This window comes from Elephantulus edwardii, unplaced genomic scaffold (genome assembly GCF_000299155.1).
Source record: "Elephantulus edwardii isolate Elephantulus edwardi_28Jun2011 unplaced genomic scaffold, EleEdw1.0 scaffold00023, whole genome shotgun sequence".
Taxonomy (NCBI): Eukaryota; Metazoa; Chordata; class Mammalia; order Macroscelidea; family Macroscelididae; genus Elephantulus; species Elephantulus edwardii.
The window spans coordinates 21,198,249-21,217,875 of NW_006399773.1; the positions used below are offsets into that span (position 1 = coordinate 21,198,249).

General features: G+C 35.4%; 1 protein-coding gene across 1 annotated transcript in view; it reads right to left on the bottom strand.

The window, feature by feature from the left end:
- The window catches only part of TDRD3 (tudor domain containing 3), a 134,938-nt gene that overhangs the window by 43,821 nt on the left and 71,490 nt on the right, over nt 1-19,627 (bottom strand). Inside the window, exons 8-10 of the mRNA XM_006882731.1 lie at nt 15,706-15,862; nt 14,785-14,910; nt 3-651 (exon numbers count right to left, since the gene is read on the bottom strand). Of these exons, the coding sequence (XP_006882793.1) occupies nt 3-651; nt 14,785-14,910; nt 15,706-15,862 (932 nt within the window). The remainder of the gene's footprint in view (nt 1-2; nt 652-14,784; nt 14,911-15,705; nt 15,863-19,627) is intronic.

Here is a 19,627-nt window from a genome sequence, read left to right on the forward strand (position 1 = left end):
GCCTCCCCTTTGGTGGCATTTCTGCCTCTCCATTTGGAACACCAATGAAGTTATTAGTTCGGACAGGATTCTGGTAATCAGTATGTACATTAAAATGTTTTTCAAGTTTTACACCACTGAAAGCTTCATTATTTACTGTTCGTGGTTTTCTGTCATAAAAATGATCAGGATCTGCCATTTGAATTTCTCTTTTCCCTCGTTTTTGATTATTATAATCAATGGATTCTTGAAGAAATGGATTTTCTTTTGCCTCTGCATAAGATGAACCTTTTCCTGGTCGACTTTGCATAGAGTTATCTCTTTTTTTAAAAGCACCTTCATTATGCTGAGAACTCAAAGCATATGTAGGCTCTTTAGTTCTATCATATCTTGAATATGGTCTATCACACTTGATTCTCTCTTCAGACCATACTTCATTTACTGAAGAAGTTGGCCTTTCAGAACCTCTGTTTCTAGGTAATCCACTACCTTCGAAAATGGACTTTGAATTTGGAGTGTCTCTTTGAAAACGAGGAGGCTTTTCATTTCTTAGCTGCCTGGTATCATTTCGAGGAGGATGTCTTGATTGATTATTATCTCTTACACCATTTTGTTCCACATTAGAAAATCTATGCTGTGCCTGATGAAGTTGTTGAGGTTGTGATTTAGGTTCTGAAACGTAAAAGTGTATGGCATACTCATTACCATAAAGATGCAACATTAACACTAATTCATTTTAAAGTCCTAACAAAAATTAACAAAATACAAAATTACTAAGCTGCTTTATAACCTTGTTTTCCAACCTTATTGTAGACATTTCCTGGTCATCCACCTTTATAAAGTAAAACAATGGCATTGATCATAAAAAATAATCCAAAGTAATAATAAATAATGTGCATAATTCAAAGTAATTTGCCTTGTCTTTGAATACTCACCATTTTTAATATTTATTGTCCTATAATATAGCAATATCAGTTATTTAGGGAATTCATTTCTCAAAACATTAATCAAAGAGAACAGGAAATTGTTAACTCAGAAGTTTCTATGATATCTGATAAACTAGATTTCAAAACAAAAACCATCACAAAGAACATAATTAAAGGGTCAACAGAACAAGAAGACATAACAATAACAAATATCTATGCACCAAATGAAATAATTTCAAAATATAGAAAACAAACATTAACAAAACTTAAAAAGGAAATAGACAACCCTAGTATAGTAATTGGCATTCCAATTGGCAATTCACAACACTCTCAAGAAAAGATAGAACTTCTAGAAAGAAACGCAACAAAGATGCTGAAGAATTAAACCACACAATAGACTAACTTGATCTCATAGATATGTATAGGCTAATGCACCCCAAAAAGCACAGTACACCTTCTTCTCCAATGTGATGGGAAGTTCTCCAGAATAGACCACATTTTAGGACACAAGGAAAGTATCAAAAAATTAAAAAAAAAAACAACCCACATGGAAATAATACAAAGCATCTACTCAGACCACAATGCTACAAAATTATAAATTAATAACAAGAGGATAAAAAATGAAAAAAAACCCCACACATTTGGAAGCTGAACAACACCTTGCTTGAACATGAGTGGGTACTAGAAGAAATAAAAAATGAAATTAAAGTTTCTTGAAACAAATGACAACAAAAACCCAATTTACCAGAACCTCTGGGAAACAGACAAAGAAGTCATCAGGGGTCAATTTATAGCAGTAAATAAACACATTAAAAGACAGGAAAAATCATCATTGACTCTCTGATCCAACATCACCAACAAATTGAAAAAGAACAGCAAGAAAATCTAACACCCTCCAAAGAAATTTAAACTATAAAAATTAAAGTAGAAATAAATTAAATAGGAAACAGAAAAATAATTTGAAACCATCAACAAAACGAGGAGTTGATTCCTTGAAAAGTTCAATAAAAACAATAAACCAATAGCAAAACTAGCAAAAGAAAAGATGGAAGACACAAATAATCAGAATAAGAGATGAAATAGGCAATGTCATAATGGAACCAACTGAAAGAAAAAGGTGAACAATGGAATATTATAAAAAAACTATACTCAAACAAATAGGAAAACCTAGAGGATATGGACAAATACTTAGAAAACTACAAACTACCTAAACTGACACAAACTGAAACTGAACACCTGAATAGACCCATTACAAAAGAAGAAATTGAGGAAGGAATAAAACAACTTCCAGCCAAAAAAAAACCCTGGGCTAGATGGTTTTATAAGTGAATTTTAGAAAACATTCAGAGAACTGATTCTAAATAGACTCTTTCAGAAAATAGAAAAAGATAGACTTCTCCCAGACTCATTCTATGACGGAAACATATCCTGGATACCAAAATCAGGTAAAGACACCACCAAAATAGAAAACTATAGGTCAATATCTCTCATGAACATAGAAGCAAATATCCTAAATAAAATCCTGGCCAATAGAAACCAACAATGCATAAAAAAAAAAAATTCACCATGACCAAGTGGGATTCATAACAGGTATGCAAGGATGGTTCAACATAAAAACAATCAATGTAATTCATCACATTAACAAAGCAAAGAACAAGACCACATGATCCTATCAACTGATGCAGAAAAGACCTCTGACACAATCCAACATGCTTTCCTGATTAAAACACTCAACAAAATAGGAATAGAGGGGAATTTCCTCAACATAGTAAAAAGTATATACCCAAACCCAAAAGCCAACATTATTCTCAATGTAAAGAGATTAAACACATTCCCTTTGAGAACAGGAACTAGGCAAGGATGCCACTATCACCTCTCCTATTCAATACTGTATTAGAAGTCTTAATGATAGCAATAAGATAAGGATTACTAAGAGGTATCCAAACTGGCAAAGAGGAGGTAAAATCATCTCGCTATATGGATGATATGATAGTATACTTTGAAAACCCTAAAGACTCAGCAAGAAAACTACTGGACATAGTTGACCAACTCAGCAAAGTGGCAGGATACAAGATCAACATACAAAAATCAACTGAATTTCTCTATAGTGACAAAGAGAATATAGAACTGGAGCTAAGAAAAATAATAGCCAACACAATAGCTAATCAAAGGATTAAATACTTGTGAGCAAATCTAACCAGAAACACAAAGGATCTATTGAAAGAAAATTACAAAACATCACTAGAAGAAAGAAAAAGAGGCCTGGAGAAAAGACTTGAACCCTATTCTATAACTAACTCTATGTTCATTGTTTCCAGAGGCATCTGGTTTAGGAAGTGGATGACAATGTGGATTTAACTCTATTTGGAATTACTGGATCAGGAGACATACTGCTTTGGACAAGCCCACTGTTAGGGACGTCTCCAAATAATGTTAGTCTGAAGGCTAAGGTGGGCCTGACTCAGGCCATGGTCTTTTCGATAATTTCTATGCCTCTAATAGCTGGTAAATGATTAAGGATGATAGATGAAGAACTGATGTCTTTGAATTTTAGTGTTAGAGAACAGTGCTGTGGACCCTATGGATCATCAAAGAACAACAGACATATTTTGGGGAAGAGCAGCCAGAATGCTTCTTGAAGGCAAGGATAGTGAAGCTTCATCTCACATACTTTAGGCATGTTGCTAGAAGAGGCTATTCCTGACAAAGAACATTGTGCTTGGAAAGATGGAGAGTCATCAAAAAGAAGGGAAGACCCCCAAGCATAATAACTGCAGCAATGGGCGCAAGTGTGTCAGAGATGATGAGGACTGCAAAGAATAGTTCAGATCTGTTGTTCATAGGGTTATTTTGTGTCATACTTAACTTGATTGCTCCTACAGCAACAACAATTCTGTTTAGGAATAGGTCTCTCTGTTATGTTAATGAAGCGACATCAATGTATGGTAGGTCTTAAAATTTCTAAGACATAGAAGAATATATTGGGCACAGAATCAGGTAAGCATAGATAGGGGAAGTTGTTACTTCACAAGAAGACTGTCACACAAAGAACTAGAGTAGATTACACAGAAGTTGAAAAGAAATAAAGACCATTCCAAAAAGCTGAAGGAAAAAGCTATCCCCTAGAGTTGGTGTCCTGAATGAGTCACCTAAATTTTGAGAAAATAATATTCTGTTTATTATCCACTTGAGGTATGTATGTTATAGCAGGACTAGCAAACTATGACAAGAATAATTTGGTGCCCTCCTCAGTGAAAAAGCACAAGAAAATTTCTGTTTATCATTTCTGCATGGTTGAAGTAAACAGCTTTTACAGATGCTATATAGAACATTATCAAAAATATATACCTTAATCAGTAGTGAATTGATGATACTAAAAAAAATTAAACTCAACTTTATCCAATTAAAGAAAAAAACTAAATATAAGTGATAAAATATTTAAGAATTCTATTAGAATGTAAGTTTAAAATTTTATTTTAATAACATGGCACTACTGAAGTGGATCTTCCTTGTATTTTACCCTATTTAGGATGGTCCATCAGATATCAAGTATTCCAAATACTATACTAAGAGAAAGAACCAAATAAAATTGGTGATATTATGGCTTTTAACCTGTAAAAATGGTATTCATGTATGTTTCAGATTAACCTGAGTTCAGCAGTGTTTCACTTCTGTATATAAATTGTGTGCCATCAGGATTGCAGTGCAGCTTCTTGCCACTAGGTCAGCAGAGGTCCTTCTACTTCTGTCTACGGCAGCAAAATAAAATGCATCTCTGAATTCTGTTTTATGATCTAAGGTTGTTGTTGTTGTATACCATCTAGTCAGAAACGACCCATCGCTAGCCATCAGCAGGTTTTCAGAGGAAGTTAATCGCATGAGAGGAGACTGCCCATCCTCCTCCAGCGGAGCAGCTGGTGGCCTCGAACCACATGCCCTTTGCACTTGCAGCGCAGCTTCTTGCCACTAGGACACCAGCCACTAGGACACCAGAGCTCATGATCTAAGGTAGGATTTTTTTTAAATGAGAGAAGCAGAACAGAAAAAGGAAAATGAAAGATTAACAGATGTGACAGAAAGTCAACAGTACCAAATGGATTTATCATGAGAGCTCTGAAAACACCAAAATATCAGTGATAAAGTTCAAATGAGGAAACTAATCAAAGAATGCTACAAGAACTTATTTGACTAGAGATAAAATGTTCCCATTATGCTAGATCAGGAATTTCAAAATGTACGAATGTTTACAAGATAATTGATTATAGTGTTTTAATCCCCATGATTTGAAATGCAAGAATCATTAAGAATGGATTTATTAATTTTCACAATTCATTTGCACCTGCCTATTAGGATGTACTGAATTAATCAGACATCATAAAATATTAATATTTTTTTGCAGAATATTCATTGTTAAACAGCAGCTGTACCAGCATTTTATAGTCGGGATACTTTTAAATTTGATTTCCCAAGATTATTCGTTATATTCTGAGATACCTACCTGAGGAAAGAAAGTCAAAAGATATTAAGGTTTTACTATGTGCCAGACTCTACGTTAAAGGTCTTCTGCCGATACTCTTGCATATCATTCTTGCAACTATACTTAAAGAGTATTATTATTTTTATTTTACAAGTGAAGGAACAAAGCAATGTGTTTAAAGTTTTCAGCTAAAAAAAGATTGAGCCTACAGTTTAAACTCAATTCTCAATGAAGTCAAACCCTCTAAATTTTCCAGGATATAAAGCTGCTGACTAGAGAAACAAAACAGAATGTAACCAAAACCATGCTAACAATTTTATCACCTGCATCTGTTAACCTCTGGTGAGATACAGAAATCAGAGAGATTTTCTGAAAAATCTCTGATGGGCTGAAATATAAATTTAGCTATCAAAGACTGCTAGAACTAGATCCCAAATTAATAGTCTTTATTCCATTTATGTAGAAAGAAATGAAATTTTTTAAAACCCATTAACATCAGAACTGGTATTCAGAAGCCCACAAACTGGCATTTAGTAGACAGCACAGTGCTGAGTGGAACCTCTGAAGCAGAACTGAATCGGCTTACATTTTCCTCTGTTGCTGTTGCTGTTGTTGTTGATTGCCACTGAGTCACGCATAACACGTAGCAAATCCATGAACAAAAGACCTAATGTCTTTCTATAAGTTTCTCCAAGTTCATAGAGTTTTCATAGGCATGTGGTTTAGGAAGTGGATGCCACTCCTGCTTCCAAACCTGTCCTACAGCTGGGAGATCCACCAAATACTGTCCACATTGGTAAACCATTATGGTACTTAATACACTAATGGCACAGGTTAAGCATCACAGCAAACCCAGATTACCTCAGTACAGCAAATTGACAAGTAGTGATGTACAAAGTAGAAGAATGTTCCTTCAAAATATACCAACACTAGTTTCATTTAGCAGTGGCTAAGCATTATCAAGTCTAATACACAGCAACCCTATGAACAAAAGACCTGAATTCTGTTCTATAATTAAAGTCATTTCTTTATGTTTATGGTGTTTATACAGTTTCCAGAGGTATCTGGCATAGGAAGTGGATGATACTCCTTCTTCCAAACATAAATAAATCTGGAAGCTCCTCCAAACAATGCCTATGATGTGTAACCATCATGGCATTTGTCACAGCAATGGCACAGTGATTGGCAACTCCAAGTTATTCAGTACAGCAAACAGACAAAACAGAAATAGACAAACAGCAAATTAAAAAAAAAGACTGTTGTATCACTTAAAGAATGTTTATTTCCTCTACCACTTACTAATTCTGTATTTCCTTCCACCACTTACTAATTCTGTAATCTCAGGAATAATATTACGTATTTCTGAGCCCCATTTGTATAATTATGGCTCCTTCTCCACTGGATGACTAGCTGAGGATATCTATAATATACCTACAACAGTATTGGCTTTAACAAACAGTCAGTAAATGTTGGCTAAAGAGTCCTGGTAGCTTAGTATGTGATGTATTAGGCTGCTAATCAATCAAAAGGTTGGCTAGTTTCAATTCATTAGCCTCTCTGAGGTAGAAACATGGACAGTATCCTCTCATAAATATTGAAAATATCTGCTTTGGAGTTTGGCTTCTGAGGCAGAGTACATCCATCAGAGCACCTTTCCGGGACTTGAAGTAAAAGGAGCTGGCAAGTATGCTCACTTATGGTGACCACCTGGATTCACTGGAGTGGAATTTAGAAAAATGCAGCAATGAAGAGTTTGGACACGTTCCTTCAGAATTATTGACCTAGCATGCATAGATACGTGGATAAGAGCAAAAGAGTTGCTGGCTTTGAGGGAGTCATGAAGACCCCCTTCTGGTCGACTTAGCACCATACGGTGGCAAAGGCTGAGTGAAGGAACCAATCAGTCTGCAACAAAGGAATAAATATGGACTCCTGACTTTGCAACTGATGCTTATCTAGGCCCAACATTGGATGGCTTGAGATGAGTTGACCAGAACCTAAGCACAGGTTCCATGCTGTGAACTGGTATTGATGGCTGCAACATGATAGTTTACGCTATTTTTTTCTTTTTTAATTGTTGTGTACCGTCGTATCAGATCTGACTGCCACAGGTGGGACGGTTTACTCTTGAATGGGCTTTGCTTATGGATATATATGCTAAAAATTTTAACTGGAACAGAAAATTCTTCAGAGAAAGAAACATGCTTGTTTCTTCAAAGTACTAGTTTGATAGGGATGGGCAGTCAGAAATTGCCTATTTAAAATGGGGAGATTAAAGCATAAGGCATGAAGTTACTTGCTTACACACTTTCATGAATATAGCTACTATATATTAGAAGGGAAAAGTTAATTTTTCATATACGACTGTCAATGGCTAGAAAAGCCAGAGGGTGACCTGTGAATTTTATCTTTCAATCTGGATTTTTCTAGTCATTGGTTGACATTTTTTCTAGTCATTGGTTGACACTGCTATACAGATGGGCATGAATATGCAAATTAGGTGTGTTAACCAATCCACAAGAGGACTGGCTATCTACCATTCTACAAAAGATTGTCCAGTATCAACGATCTACGATGGGTTTGGCTAAGTTCACCACTGAATTGAGCCAGCCAACAGTGTGAAGAAGACAGATCATCTGGTGCCAGTGAAGAAGAAGCAAGAGAATGGAGAATGCCCTTCTTGCTCCAGCTACACCTACGGCACCAACGCCTTGGCTAAACTGGAGATCTGACATGAAATGGGACGTTGGAGGGAGAGAGCTTTTGAAACCAATGGAAGGTTGTTATGAGGAAGAATCAATTTTAAAGGAATGGCTAAAAATAAGCTGTTATCATTATTATTATGACAACTTATTATTAGTATTGTTGTTGATGTTATTAGATGACATTGAGGTGGCTCTGACCTATAGAGACCCTCTGTAAAACAGAAAGAAACCCTGTCCAACCTTGCTCTATCCGTACAATCTCGCTGTGTTAAGAGTCCACAGTTGCAGTCACTAAATAAATTCCTCTCTTTGAGTATCTCTCTCTTTTTCATTGATCAGAGGGTCAATTTTACTAAGCAAGTTGTCTTTCTCCAGAAAATGGCCCTATCTGAATACATGCTCTAAGCATATGAAAAGAAGTCTAGCCTTTCTCATGTCCAAAGTGTATTATTAGCATTACAATTATGCAAAGAAGCAGACTTGGTTAATCACCATCAGCAAAAACAAATACTTAAATGAAAGTTGTTTCCCTATTTACACAACCTCAAATCCACCTTTAGGATCATTATTTTCATACTGTATGTGTTTCACTTGTAGAAAGAAGAATAGAAAATAAATTAAAAATTCTATAACAAAATAAAAGAAGCCTAGTAGTTTACAGCATGCTATGCTGTTAAGCAAAAGATCTTATATCTCCAGTGACTCTTATTTACCAGCTGTACCACTGAAGAAAGATGGGAAGTCTCCTCTAGTTAATACTGACAATCTCAGAAATGCCAAGGAGGGTTACTACAAGTCAGAATCAATTCTATAGCAGTTAGTGAGTGATCATTAAATTATAAACAAAATTATTAAAACATTAATATATAATAAAAAATTACACTCCAGTACTATTTTAGAATATTTCTTTTTTTAAAATGTATTATGGATATTGTCTAGATTATAAAATTTCTTCTATATGACTTTAATGTTTTATATTAAAAATATTAGAAATATTAAAAATACTACCCATTATATTATTTTTAAAAAATGGTTAGAATGGAAATATCACCTTCGACTTATCTAATCCCATACCTAGCAATAATCAGAATTAATAATTTCAGGTTATTATTACTTTTAATACACTTTCTTCTAGCACATCTAATTTAGTTTTATCATAAAGGGGGGGAAAGCTGGAATTATACTACATCTCACTGGCTACAATATACTTTTCTAAATTAACACTAGATAGTAGGCTAATAACTAAGAGTCACAATCAACTTGACTGCATACAACAATAACATCATATTATTCATATTAACAATATATTTTACTATTACTTGCTTACTCTGAACAAGACTATAAAAAATTACAACAGTAAAAAAAATAAAAAAATTATAACAGTAACCAAGTGAAAAATTAGATCTGGCTCTTAATCATCAATGTTTTCCTTGGAACCGGATTACCACAGAAGGTCCTCAGATGGTAAAAACTGCTGACACTTGATTATTAACCTCAAGACTGGCAGGTTCCAACTAAGGAGAGGGTAGGTGACCTACTCCTGTAAAGACAGAGCAGTCAGGAAAATGATAAGGAGTTCTACTCTGTACCCAAATGGGTCACCACCAATGAGAATCCACTCAATAGCAATAGGCTTGTTTTGTTTTGTTACTACTGACCCAGTAGAGGGCATTCAGTAATTTCAGTATTTGCTAAAAAGAAGAATGGTATAATTCAATAGGTCAATCTGAAATGAATGGATGATCATATATTATGCTTATTGCAATTAACAACCTGGAACAGGATATACATAACTGGTCAGACTAGGGGAAGGGGAAAAAAGAGACTAAGAAAAGTGTTTACTTACAGATGAAAAAAATTGTGGGAGGGTAGGCCTGCATGAGAGGGAGAATGAGAGATATCAGCGAATAGATAAGTACAATGAAGAGAAAAGGAGGATGATGATACAAAGAGGTTTCAATAAGATGTTGTAAATAGTGGCACTGTACAATTATAATGAATGCTATGAAATAAAATATATGAGTGGCTGAATGAAAAACAGTTTTTTAAAAAGGAAATATGTATTCCCCAAATTTCCAAGTTTGCAATTATTATCTATTTAACACTGTCATATGGGCTTAGCTAAGGGCACAACAGTGAAATAGAAAATGTGCTTTTCCATTTTGCATTCTGTGTAAGTTTGAATAAAAGTATATTGGTTATAGCTTTAGACTGAGCTCAAATAATTATGGAAAAAGATCACATAACATACAAAAAAACTTATAAAAAGCTGACTTCCTTAAACAGAATGAAATTAAAATGAGTAAATAGCTCTCTCACTGTAATGTAAATTTGGCAAGGTCATGAAAAAGGCCAAGTTTTTTATTTGTGATGTTTGGGTAAAGCTATTTATCACAGGATTATGAAGAGGATTCAGCTTGAAAATATATGTACACTTGGCTTCTCAAGAGTGAATAAAAAATCCTTAAAATCAGACTGATTTGAAGTTAAATCTTAGCCTGACAACGGAGCAGCTATGACCTATGCCAAACAGAATGTATTTAACAGTTTTACTCATTTGACCAATAGGTGGCCTCATGGTAGCTGAATGACTTGATCTTACTTGAATCCACAATCAACACACTTGGTACCAGCAGTCAGGAGATCAGGAGACATACTGCACTAGGAAAGTCTGCAGTCAGAGACTTCTCCAAATTACTGAGAAGTGATGATGTCAGTTGGAAACTAAGGTACGCTTGATTCAGTCCACAGTCTTGAATTTCTTGGTATGCTATTGCAAGCTGGACAATGAATAAGGATGATAGAAGAAAAAATGCTTTGAACCACAGTGTTCAGAAGAGTACTGAATAACTCAGGGACTGCTAAAAACACAAACAGATATATCCTGGAGAAGGTGCAGCCAGAGTGATCCTTGGAATCAAAGGTGATGAAGCTTCATCTTACATACTTCAGGGATGTTGCTAGGAGAGGCTATTCCTTAGAGAAGGAAATCATGCTTGGAAAGGTGGGGGGACAGTGAAGAAAAGGACCCTCTACTAGTTAGATTAACAAAGTGATTGCAGCAATGGGCTTGAATGTGTCAGTGATTGAGATAATGGCACAGAACAGGACAGGATTCAGATCTGTTGTTCACAGGGTCTCTATGAGTCATAGCTGACAGCACCTACAACTCATAGTTACCTTGGATTGACTACGTATCAATGTAAGAGCTGTTCCAATCACTATATGAAGCATTGCATAACCTTTACAGCTTGAGGTGCTTTATATATAATTGAAGAATCAGGCAATAAATATATAAATACCAGTGTGATAAAGCCTAAAAGGAAGTGGACTGTTATGCCAGAGCTAGGAGAGGTGGTGATGTTGTTATGTGTCATTGAGTTGAGTATGTCTCATAGTTATTCTATGAACAACACATCTAAACTCTGTCCCATCCTGTTTCATCTTCTGGATACCTTCAAAGAGCTTTGAACTGTTGTTGTACCTCCCCTTAAGGAAACTCTGGCTATACCTTTTCCAAGACATTATCTGTTTGTTCTCTTGGCAGGCCATGGGATATTCAGCACTTTTCTCCAACACCACAGTTCAAAGGCATCAACTATTTTTGTCATCTTTATTCATTGCTCAGCTCTTGGATGCGTAACAAGTTATTGAAAAGACCATGGCCTGCTTATTGGAAGCAAAGATTTTGAAGCTCTATCTCACATACTTTGGGTATGTGGCCAGGAGAGATCGATTCTTGGAGAAGGACATCATGCTGGAAAAGTGGAGGGACAGCACAGGAGAGGAAGACCACGGCTGAGATACAGTAAATGGAGGAATGGGGGTAGGTGTGTCAGGGTCTGTGAGACTGGCTCAGGACAGCACAGGCTTCAGAGCTGCTCTACATAGGGTTTCTTTAAGTCGCAAGTGACTTAACAGCACATAACAACAACAACAAATTAATTGCACACGAGAAAACTGCACATCTTTCTCCCAAAGAGCATTTGGTTGATTTGAACCACATGCCTCTAGGATTGTAGTGCAGCTTCTTATCACGAGACCACCAGAGTGCCTTTGATGTTATTAGGTAACACTGAGATGGCCTCAACTCATAGAGACCTAATGTATTAGAAGGAAACATTATCTAATTTAGTGTCATCCTCATAGTCCCTGCTAAACTTAACCCCATAATTGTAGGCATTAAACAACATGCCTCTAGAAACTCTATGAACTTTGATAAATGTTGATAGTTGTGGAGGGGCTTCAGGCCTTTTGTTCATAGGGTTGCTATGAGTCGTGCTGGACTCAAAGACATTCAACAACAACAACATGTCACTATATCACTGTGGGTATCCCTTTTCCATTGACCTTCTACTCGACCAAGTAGAATGTCTTTCTTCATAGACTGGGCCCTCCTGATAACAAACCTAAAGGATGTGAGAAAACACACCCAAAATATACACAGAAAGTTCCTTTGACGGAAGCATAATACATGGTAATATTCCTATTTACACCTATTTTAAAGCCAGTTTATACATCATCTTATCACTTCAAAATTTTCAACTAATTTTTCCCAACTATGTAAATGTGGAATTTTTATTTAAAATATATGTAGATATTATTGAGCACAGCCTATACTGATTATAGAAATCTTTGCTATACTCCCCCCCAGTATTAACCACATTTCTTCTATAAATTTATTCTATATGAAATTAAAACGTATAATCTAGGAACTATGTCTCAATCCTAGCATGTACATATAAACAGAAGTATTATTAAACCATGGATTATGGGCATATATCTGTTAATATATATTATCGTAAAGTAGACAAGAAGAAAATCACCGATCATCCTAAACTCTAGTATAACATTATTATGCTACAGTAAATATTTTCTTCCCAACCACTTTCTTCAAAACAATCACTTTAATGTTCATATTACATCTCCTCCACGAGATATGCTCCAATTTGTACTCTAAACTTACCACTTCATTGACACGATTCATGCCAGTATATGCTGGAGCTGGCTTATAAACTCGTCAGAATTGAGTTTATAAATTTACAGGGAGTTTGCGAGACAATAGATAAACTATTAGTAACTTAAAAGTTAATCATGGTGGGTTTATTTAGTCCACAAAAATATGTAAAAGCAAAAAAGAGGACTTCCCGCCACCATTACCATTCTAACAGCCAGTCAGTTATTAGACTCCAATCCTTTACTGAGATCGATTCTGTAGGGCAACTCCTCCTCTCGTATCTTTCTCAATCTCCTTTGATAACTTTTCCTCTTCTAAATTTAACCACCTGATATTATTTATTATTTTTTTAATTTAAGATTAAACTATTTATTGTCTTTACAACCAAAAGAACTAGTATATTGTCAAAGACTGTGTCCCCAAATAAGTGTTAGAATTCTAATCCCAACACCTATAGAAGGGAACTCTGGTGGCCTACTGGTAATGAGTTACACTGTCAAGCCAAAGGCAGGAAGTTTGAATCCACCAGTGGCTCCACAGGAGAAAGAGGCACAATCTCCTCCAGTGCGATTTATAGTCTCTCAAAACCAGTTATGACTCAGTTCACCTATGAGTTGGCTCTCACTGGACAGCATATAATAATAAGACACACATATAGAAGTAATCCTATTTGAAAATATAAGCTTCATTATCATGTATAATTGGAAGGAGGAGTGGCATCCACTTCCATAATAGCTTGCCTCCGGAAACCCTATGAACCTGGAGAGAGGATGAAAGGCACCCAAGCGTTGAGGACTCTCCTTCACAGGGTTGCTATGAATTGCCTGCGACTCGACGGCACTCAACAACAACAACAACAACATTATGTACAGACTGTCAAGGATCTCTCCAAAGAGCTAATGAGCAATGATGTCAGAGTAGAGAGTAAGGTATGCCTGATTCAGGCCATGGCATTCTCAATTGCTTGCTATGCATCTGAGAGCTGGATAATGAATAAAGATAACAGAAGAAAAATCGATACCTTTGAGTTGTGGTGCTGAAGAAAAGAACTGAACATACTATGAACTGCCAAGAGAACAAGTAAGTCTGTCCTAGAGAGAATTAAATAAGTTTGCTTCTTGAAGACGAGGATTTTAAACTCTAGTGACTAAACTATGTGACATTATTTTAGGCATGTCACTAGGCGAGTTCATCATGTTTGTAAGGGTAGAGGGTCAGAACAGAAGAGGGAGACCCTCGAAGAGATGGACTGACACAGTCATCATGGCAATGTGGTCAAGTGTGTCAGTGACAGTGAGGGTAGCCAGGATAGGGAAAGGTTCAGAGCCATTGTTCATAGAGTCACTGTGGGTCACAGTCTAATCCACAGCATGTAACAACAAAAATTACAATATTAATTCCTCCTTGACGAGCTCTGGTGGCCTAGTGATAAAGAGCTGTGCAGCCAACCCAAAGACAGATGGTCAGAATCAACCAGACATTCAGCAGAAGAAAAATAAGCAGTCTCCTCCCATGTAACTTACAGTCTCTGAAAATTCACTTCTGGGACATCTATGAGTCAGTTCTAACTCAATGGTAAACAACAACAACCACTTCTTATTATAAGAAAGAATTTAGACACAAAGACAGTAAGCATGAACTGGAAACAGAGCCATGTGAAGAGCACCAGTGAAATGTAGAATTGAAGTTGCAAGACAAGAGTTCTTCTTTTATAGTTAACAGAGAAAAGAGTTGACCTACCTTCCACATTCAAATTTCCCATTTTAGACTCTAAGAAATCAAATAATGTGCTAGGTGCTGACGGTCTTGCATTTCCCAGGTCTTCTTCATCTTCAGATCTTACTCGCCCCCTGCCTTTTCCTTTACCTTAAGATTAAAAGCAAGATATTCATACTGTATGTACAAGAACAAAGATGGAAAATACACTAATATATAAGCAATAGTCATCTTTTTTTTTAAAGTTTACTGAAAACTTTTATTGTAATCAAAAAGTGACATAACAGGGCTGTAATAAAGCCAGCAAATCATTCTGAGCAATAGTCATCTTAAGCAGACTTTTGTATTTATACTTTTCATGGCTTTTTAAAATATTCTCCATCTTCTTGAATAAAAAGCCCTCTAATTGACTATATTACAATACCTTTAAACTTCCAAGTGATCTGTCCAGAAGGTGAATTTGCTCATTTTATAAGTTGCGGTTTTATCCTTATAAAGTATTTTTGTAATTATCAATTTTTAAAAGAAAAAATTATGAGGTTAGGATTTTAAAGAAAACATCATACACAAAATGCATTTGAGCAAACAATAATTAAAGAATGACACAAACAAGTAAAACTGCTCATGTGAGTTTTGTGGTATATACGGAAAGTTTAGTTATGCATACAATAGTTACACTTTTTAGAAGTAAACAGAATTAGATACTTTATACTTTTTCAGTTCCTCACAACAATCCTGTGAAGTAGGTCATTAACAGAGACACTTTACACTAAGGTGAAGACCATGAGATTCAGAATAACTTGTACAGGTCTCTGTGGTTCCAAAATAGGTATTTATTCCACCATAAATAAAGTTATAGCCAGCATAACAGTAACTCCCAACCTGTCTAGATTTACATTCCTTTGAAAAGCAAACAGTACTGGAACACTGTTTAATACACAATACCTCTCAGAGGTGGACCCGTAACAGGCTTCAGTTTATTGCTATTAAGAAGTACATTCAATGCAGCTTCCAAGTTGTTGCCATTATCCATAAGAGCTTGCCTTGATGCTTCCTTACTGAAGCCCATTTCTGTTATGTGCTTCAGAGCTTTCTCATCAACCTATAAGAAGAGAAGAACTATGCTGATGACAATGTACAACTTTCTCCCTAAAAAGCAATGTCAGAACAAGAATTTTGAAAATAATACAAGCAGTAAAAAAAAACACACGCAAAAAAAAACCCATTTTCCCAACTGATACCTTTCCATTTTGGAAAGGATATTGTTGTTATTTATAACTGATCAAATATACAATGTATAAACTAAAGCTAACAAACAAGTACTATCTCCATAGATTTGCCATTTCTTAAGTTTCCATCATTTCACTATTCTGCTCTATTTTCATAATAATCATTTATATAATGTTTTCACAATCTGAATCTTGATTAGGAAAGGACATTTTATAGATGCCTAAACGAAAATCTACCAGAAAAATGTAGACTTAAGTAGAATTCAAGAAACCTCCATAAGTAACATTACTTATATATTTTTTATATAGTATATATTACTCAAAGATTTTTTTGGAAAACATAGGCAGTAGAGAAAGATGCATCCTTAATTTTTGTAGAACTTAAAAAGTCAACACAGAAAGGCATGACATTTATATTTGCAACTATTCACTCTGATGTCTGTGTAGACATTGATAGATAATACTTTCTGAAGCCCTGAGTATGTTTTAGAATCTTTTTCAACAAAAGACCTACTATTAATCAATCACAGATGGGCAATAAGGAAGACTCCACTTGCCATTCCTGCTGTAGAGATGCTAAAGAGAGCCTAGGCATCCTTTTTCCATTTGAACCTATCCCAAACATAAAGAAATAACCAAGCCTTGCAAAAAGCATTTCCTTCTCTCAATTATCTCCAAATAAATATCTAGTTAACAATAGTGTTCCACAGACACTGACCCAAGAATACTTTTACTGATTAAAGACTAGCTGACCTTAGTATGACTCATTTTGCCCTTCTCAATGACCTCGTATACAATTAAACTTAGTCTGTCCAACTTCGATATTTTGTCAAGTCTTTAAACCCCCTATATTCAGATATTGTTTATCCAAGAATCTTTTCAATTTTTGTTTGCTAAAATATATCACACACATTTTACATGTGAAAAGGCCTCAAATAGCTATAAGGAAAATAACAGGAGTGCTGCTACGTGATTAATGGAAATAGAAGTGTGATTTCTACTTTGGTTCATTACTTTTGTTTTCTAAACTATAATGTACCAATTTCTTTTTACAATTCCAGTAAGTTAAATAAAAGATTTCTAAAAGCTGCTGAAGGAATCAAAATTACCTTCTTAAAGTATGTAAATGGACAATAAATACCTACTTGACTGAAAATCTTTAGTCTCAGTTGTCAAAAAACCCCTTTTGTGTGGCTTCAAAATAACAAAAATAAAAGCAAAGCTATTGATCAGAATAATGTTCAAAGGTAGGTTTTTCTGCTTCCCTTAGACAAAACATTATCTAATACACAAAGATGAGATAGGATTTAAAAGACATTTTTGTGCTATCATATTGCTTCAATTTATTATAAACATATAAGCACAATCACACATATATTATTCTCAAGATGGAAGAAAAATGGAGCCGTCCATCCTTCTCTTCAAAGTCTTGTCTAATCCTAATCCTTTTCTCTCTTCTTTAACAAACTACATTCAGAAGGGAACCACCACCAGCATACAGTTTCTATAGAGCTCTTAACCTGAGTTTCACAAAAAATATGTAGATTTCAAGAAAATATTCAAACACATATATAAAATGCTGTTTGAATACGTCAATACACAATTTTCTAAGAAGTATGACCTGTAGCTTTTATCACCTCAAAAATGCTTCATTCTCTCATCAACAAACTGTAGTACTGGCTTTGTCAAAATAATATTTAATACAGAAATCATAAAATCTTCCATTAAAATATTACTGGCCTATTAAAACATTACTGGTGCAATTAAAACATTGTTGGCCAATCCAATGAAGAATAAGGTGAATTTAGTAATACTTTTATTAAGTCCTTGGCATTTTTTTATTTCATAGGCAAAAAAAAACCCCCAAAACCCAAAACCAAACAAACACAAAAAAAATAAAATATAGAGGATAAAGTGAGGTGTCAAACAGTTAAGAGAACAGAGAACTAGAAATAATGGCATATAGCATTTGTACACATTATGCCAAGAAGCTCTGCAGGTACTCTGTTCAATTAAACAAAAATTTGCTGCCAAGGACCTTTCCAAAGTGCAAAGATCAAGGATGTCAGTTTAAAGACTAAGTTGCACATAATCTAAATCATGTTGCTAGGAGAGACTATTCCTTGTAGAGGAACACCATGTTTGGAAAGGTGGAGGGTCGGCAAAAGAGAGGAAGATCGTCAGCCAGATAGAATGGGAAAGTGACTACAGCAATGAGCTTGAACACGTCAGAGATTGTGAGGATGGCATAGGATAAGACAAGGTTCAGATCTGTTATTCATAGGGCTGCTATGAGTCATACTTATGGCACCTGAAAACAATAACAACAACTCAAACCATGGTCTTTTCAATTGCTTCCTTTGCATCTGAAAGTTGAACAATGAATAACAGGTGACATTATGGATGAATAAAAGGATGACAGAAGAACAATCAAAGTGAATTGTGGTGTTGGTGAAGAATGCAGAATATTCCATGGATGATCATACAAATAAACAAATCTATTTTGGAGGAAACAGGCAAGGATGGTGAAACTGTCTCACATACTTGGGGTATACTGATGGGAGGGGGCAGTCATTGGAAAAGACATCATAATGATGAAGATGGAGGGTCAAAGAAAGAGAAGACAAGACAGACGGGCACAGTAATTGTAACAATAGGCTGTACCATGGAAGAGACTGCGATGACAACACAGGACAGGACAAGGGTCCAACCTAGTGTTCACAGCCCCACTATGAGTCACAGTCAACTTGATTATAGAAAAAATCATAGCTTGATATAACAAGAATTTAGTAAAAAGTGTCATCAAAGGTATATTTCCCATTCCTGTCTAATCAGGACTTACTTGAATGGTGCAAATGGTTCACTGTGGAGCTACTAACTAAATGTTAACCCACCTAGTAACACCACAAAAGAAAGTCCTACCAATCTACTTTCAAAAGATCACAGCCACTGAAAACTCTATGGGTTTCTCAAAACACAGAGTGCTGCTACCAGTTAGAACAGATGACAGGAACAGGTTTGGAGTTAATTTTATTAAATAACTGGATTTTTGTTCGTTTGTTGTCTTTATCTCCTTTTTTAAGTAAACAGATTTTCATAATAAATTAATATGGCTATGAACCATGGTAATACAAAGACAAATTGCTTAATAGATTACACAAATTTTATTTAGCATTTAACAACTAACCAGGAGAAGATAAAATAGATGAATGGGACCTTCTAAGAATCAAATGCCTATGCACATCCAAAACCTTCTCCAACAGGGTAAAAAGGGAAGCCGCAGACTGGGAAAAAGTGTTTGGTAATGACATGTCAGATAAGGGACTTATATACAGAATTTATAAAATATTTGAGCACCACAACAAGATAAAGGTAAATAATCCAACAGAAAAATGGGCACAGGATATGAATAGACACTTCAACAAAGAAGACAATCAGATGGCCAACAAGCACATGAAGAAATGTTCAAAATCCCTAGCTCTAAGAGAGAGGCAAATCAAAACAACTATGAGATATTATCTCACCCCAGTCAGAATAGCAAAATTAAACAGAACAGCAATGCTGGTGAGGTTGTGGAGAAACTGGAACCCTTATTCACTATTGGTGGGAATGTAAAATGGTGCAACCACTGTGGAAGG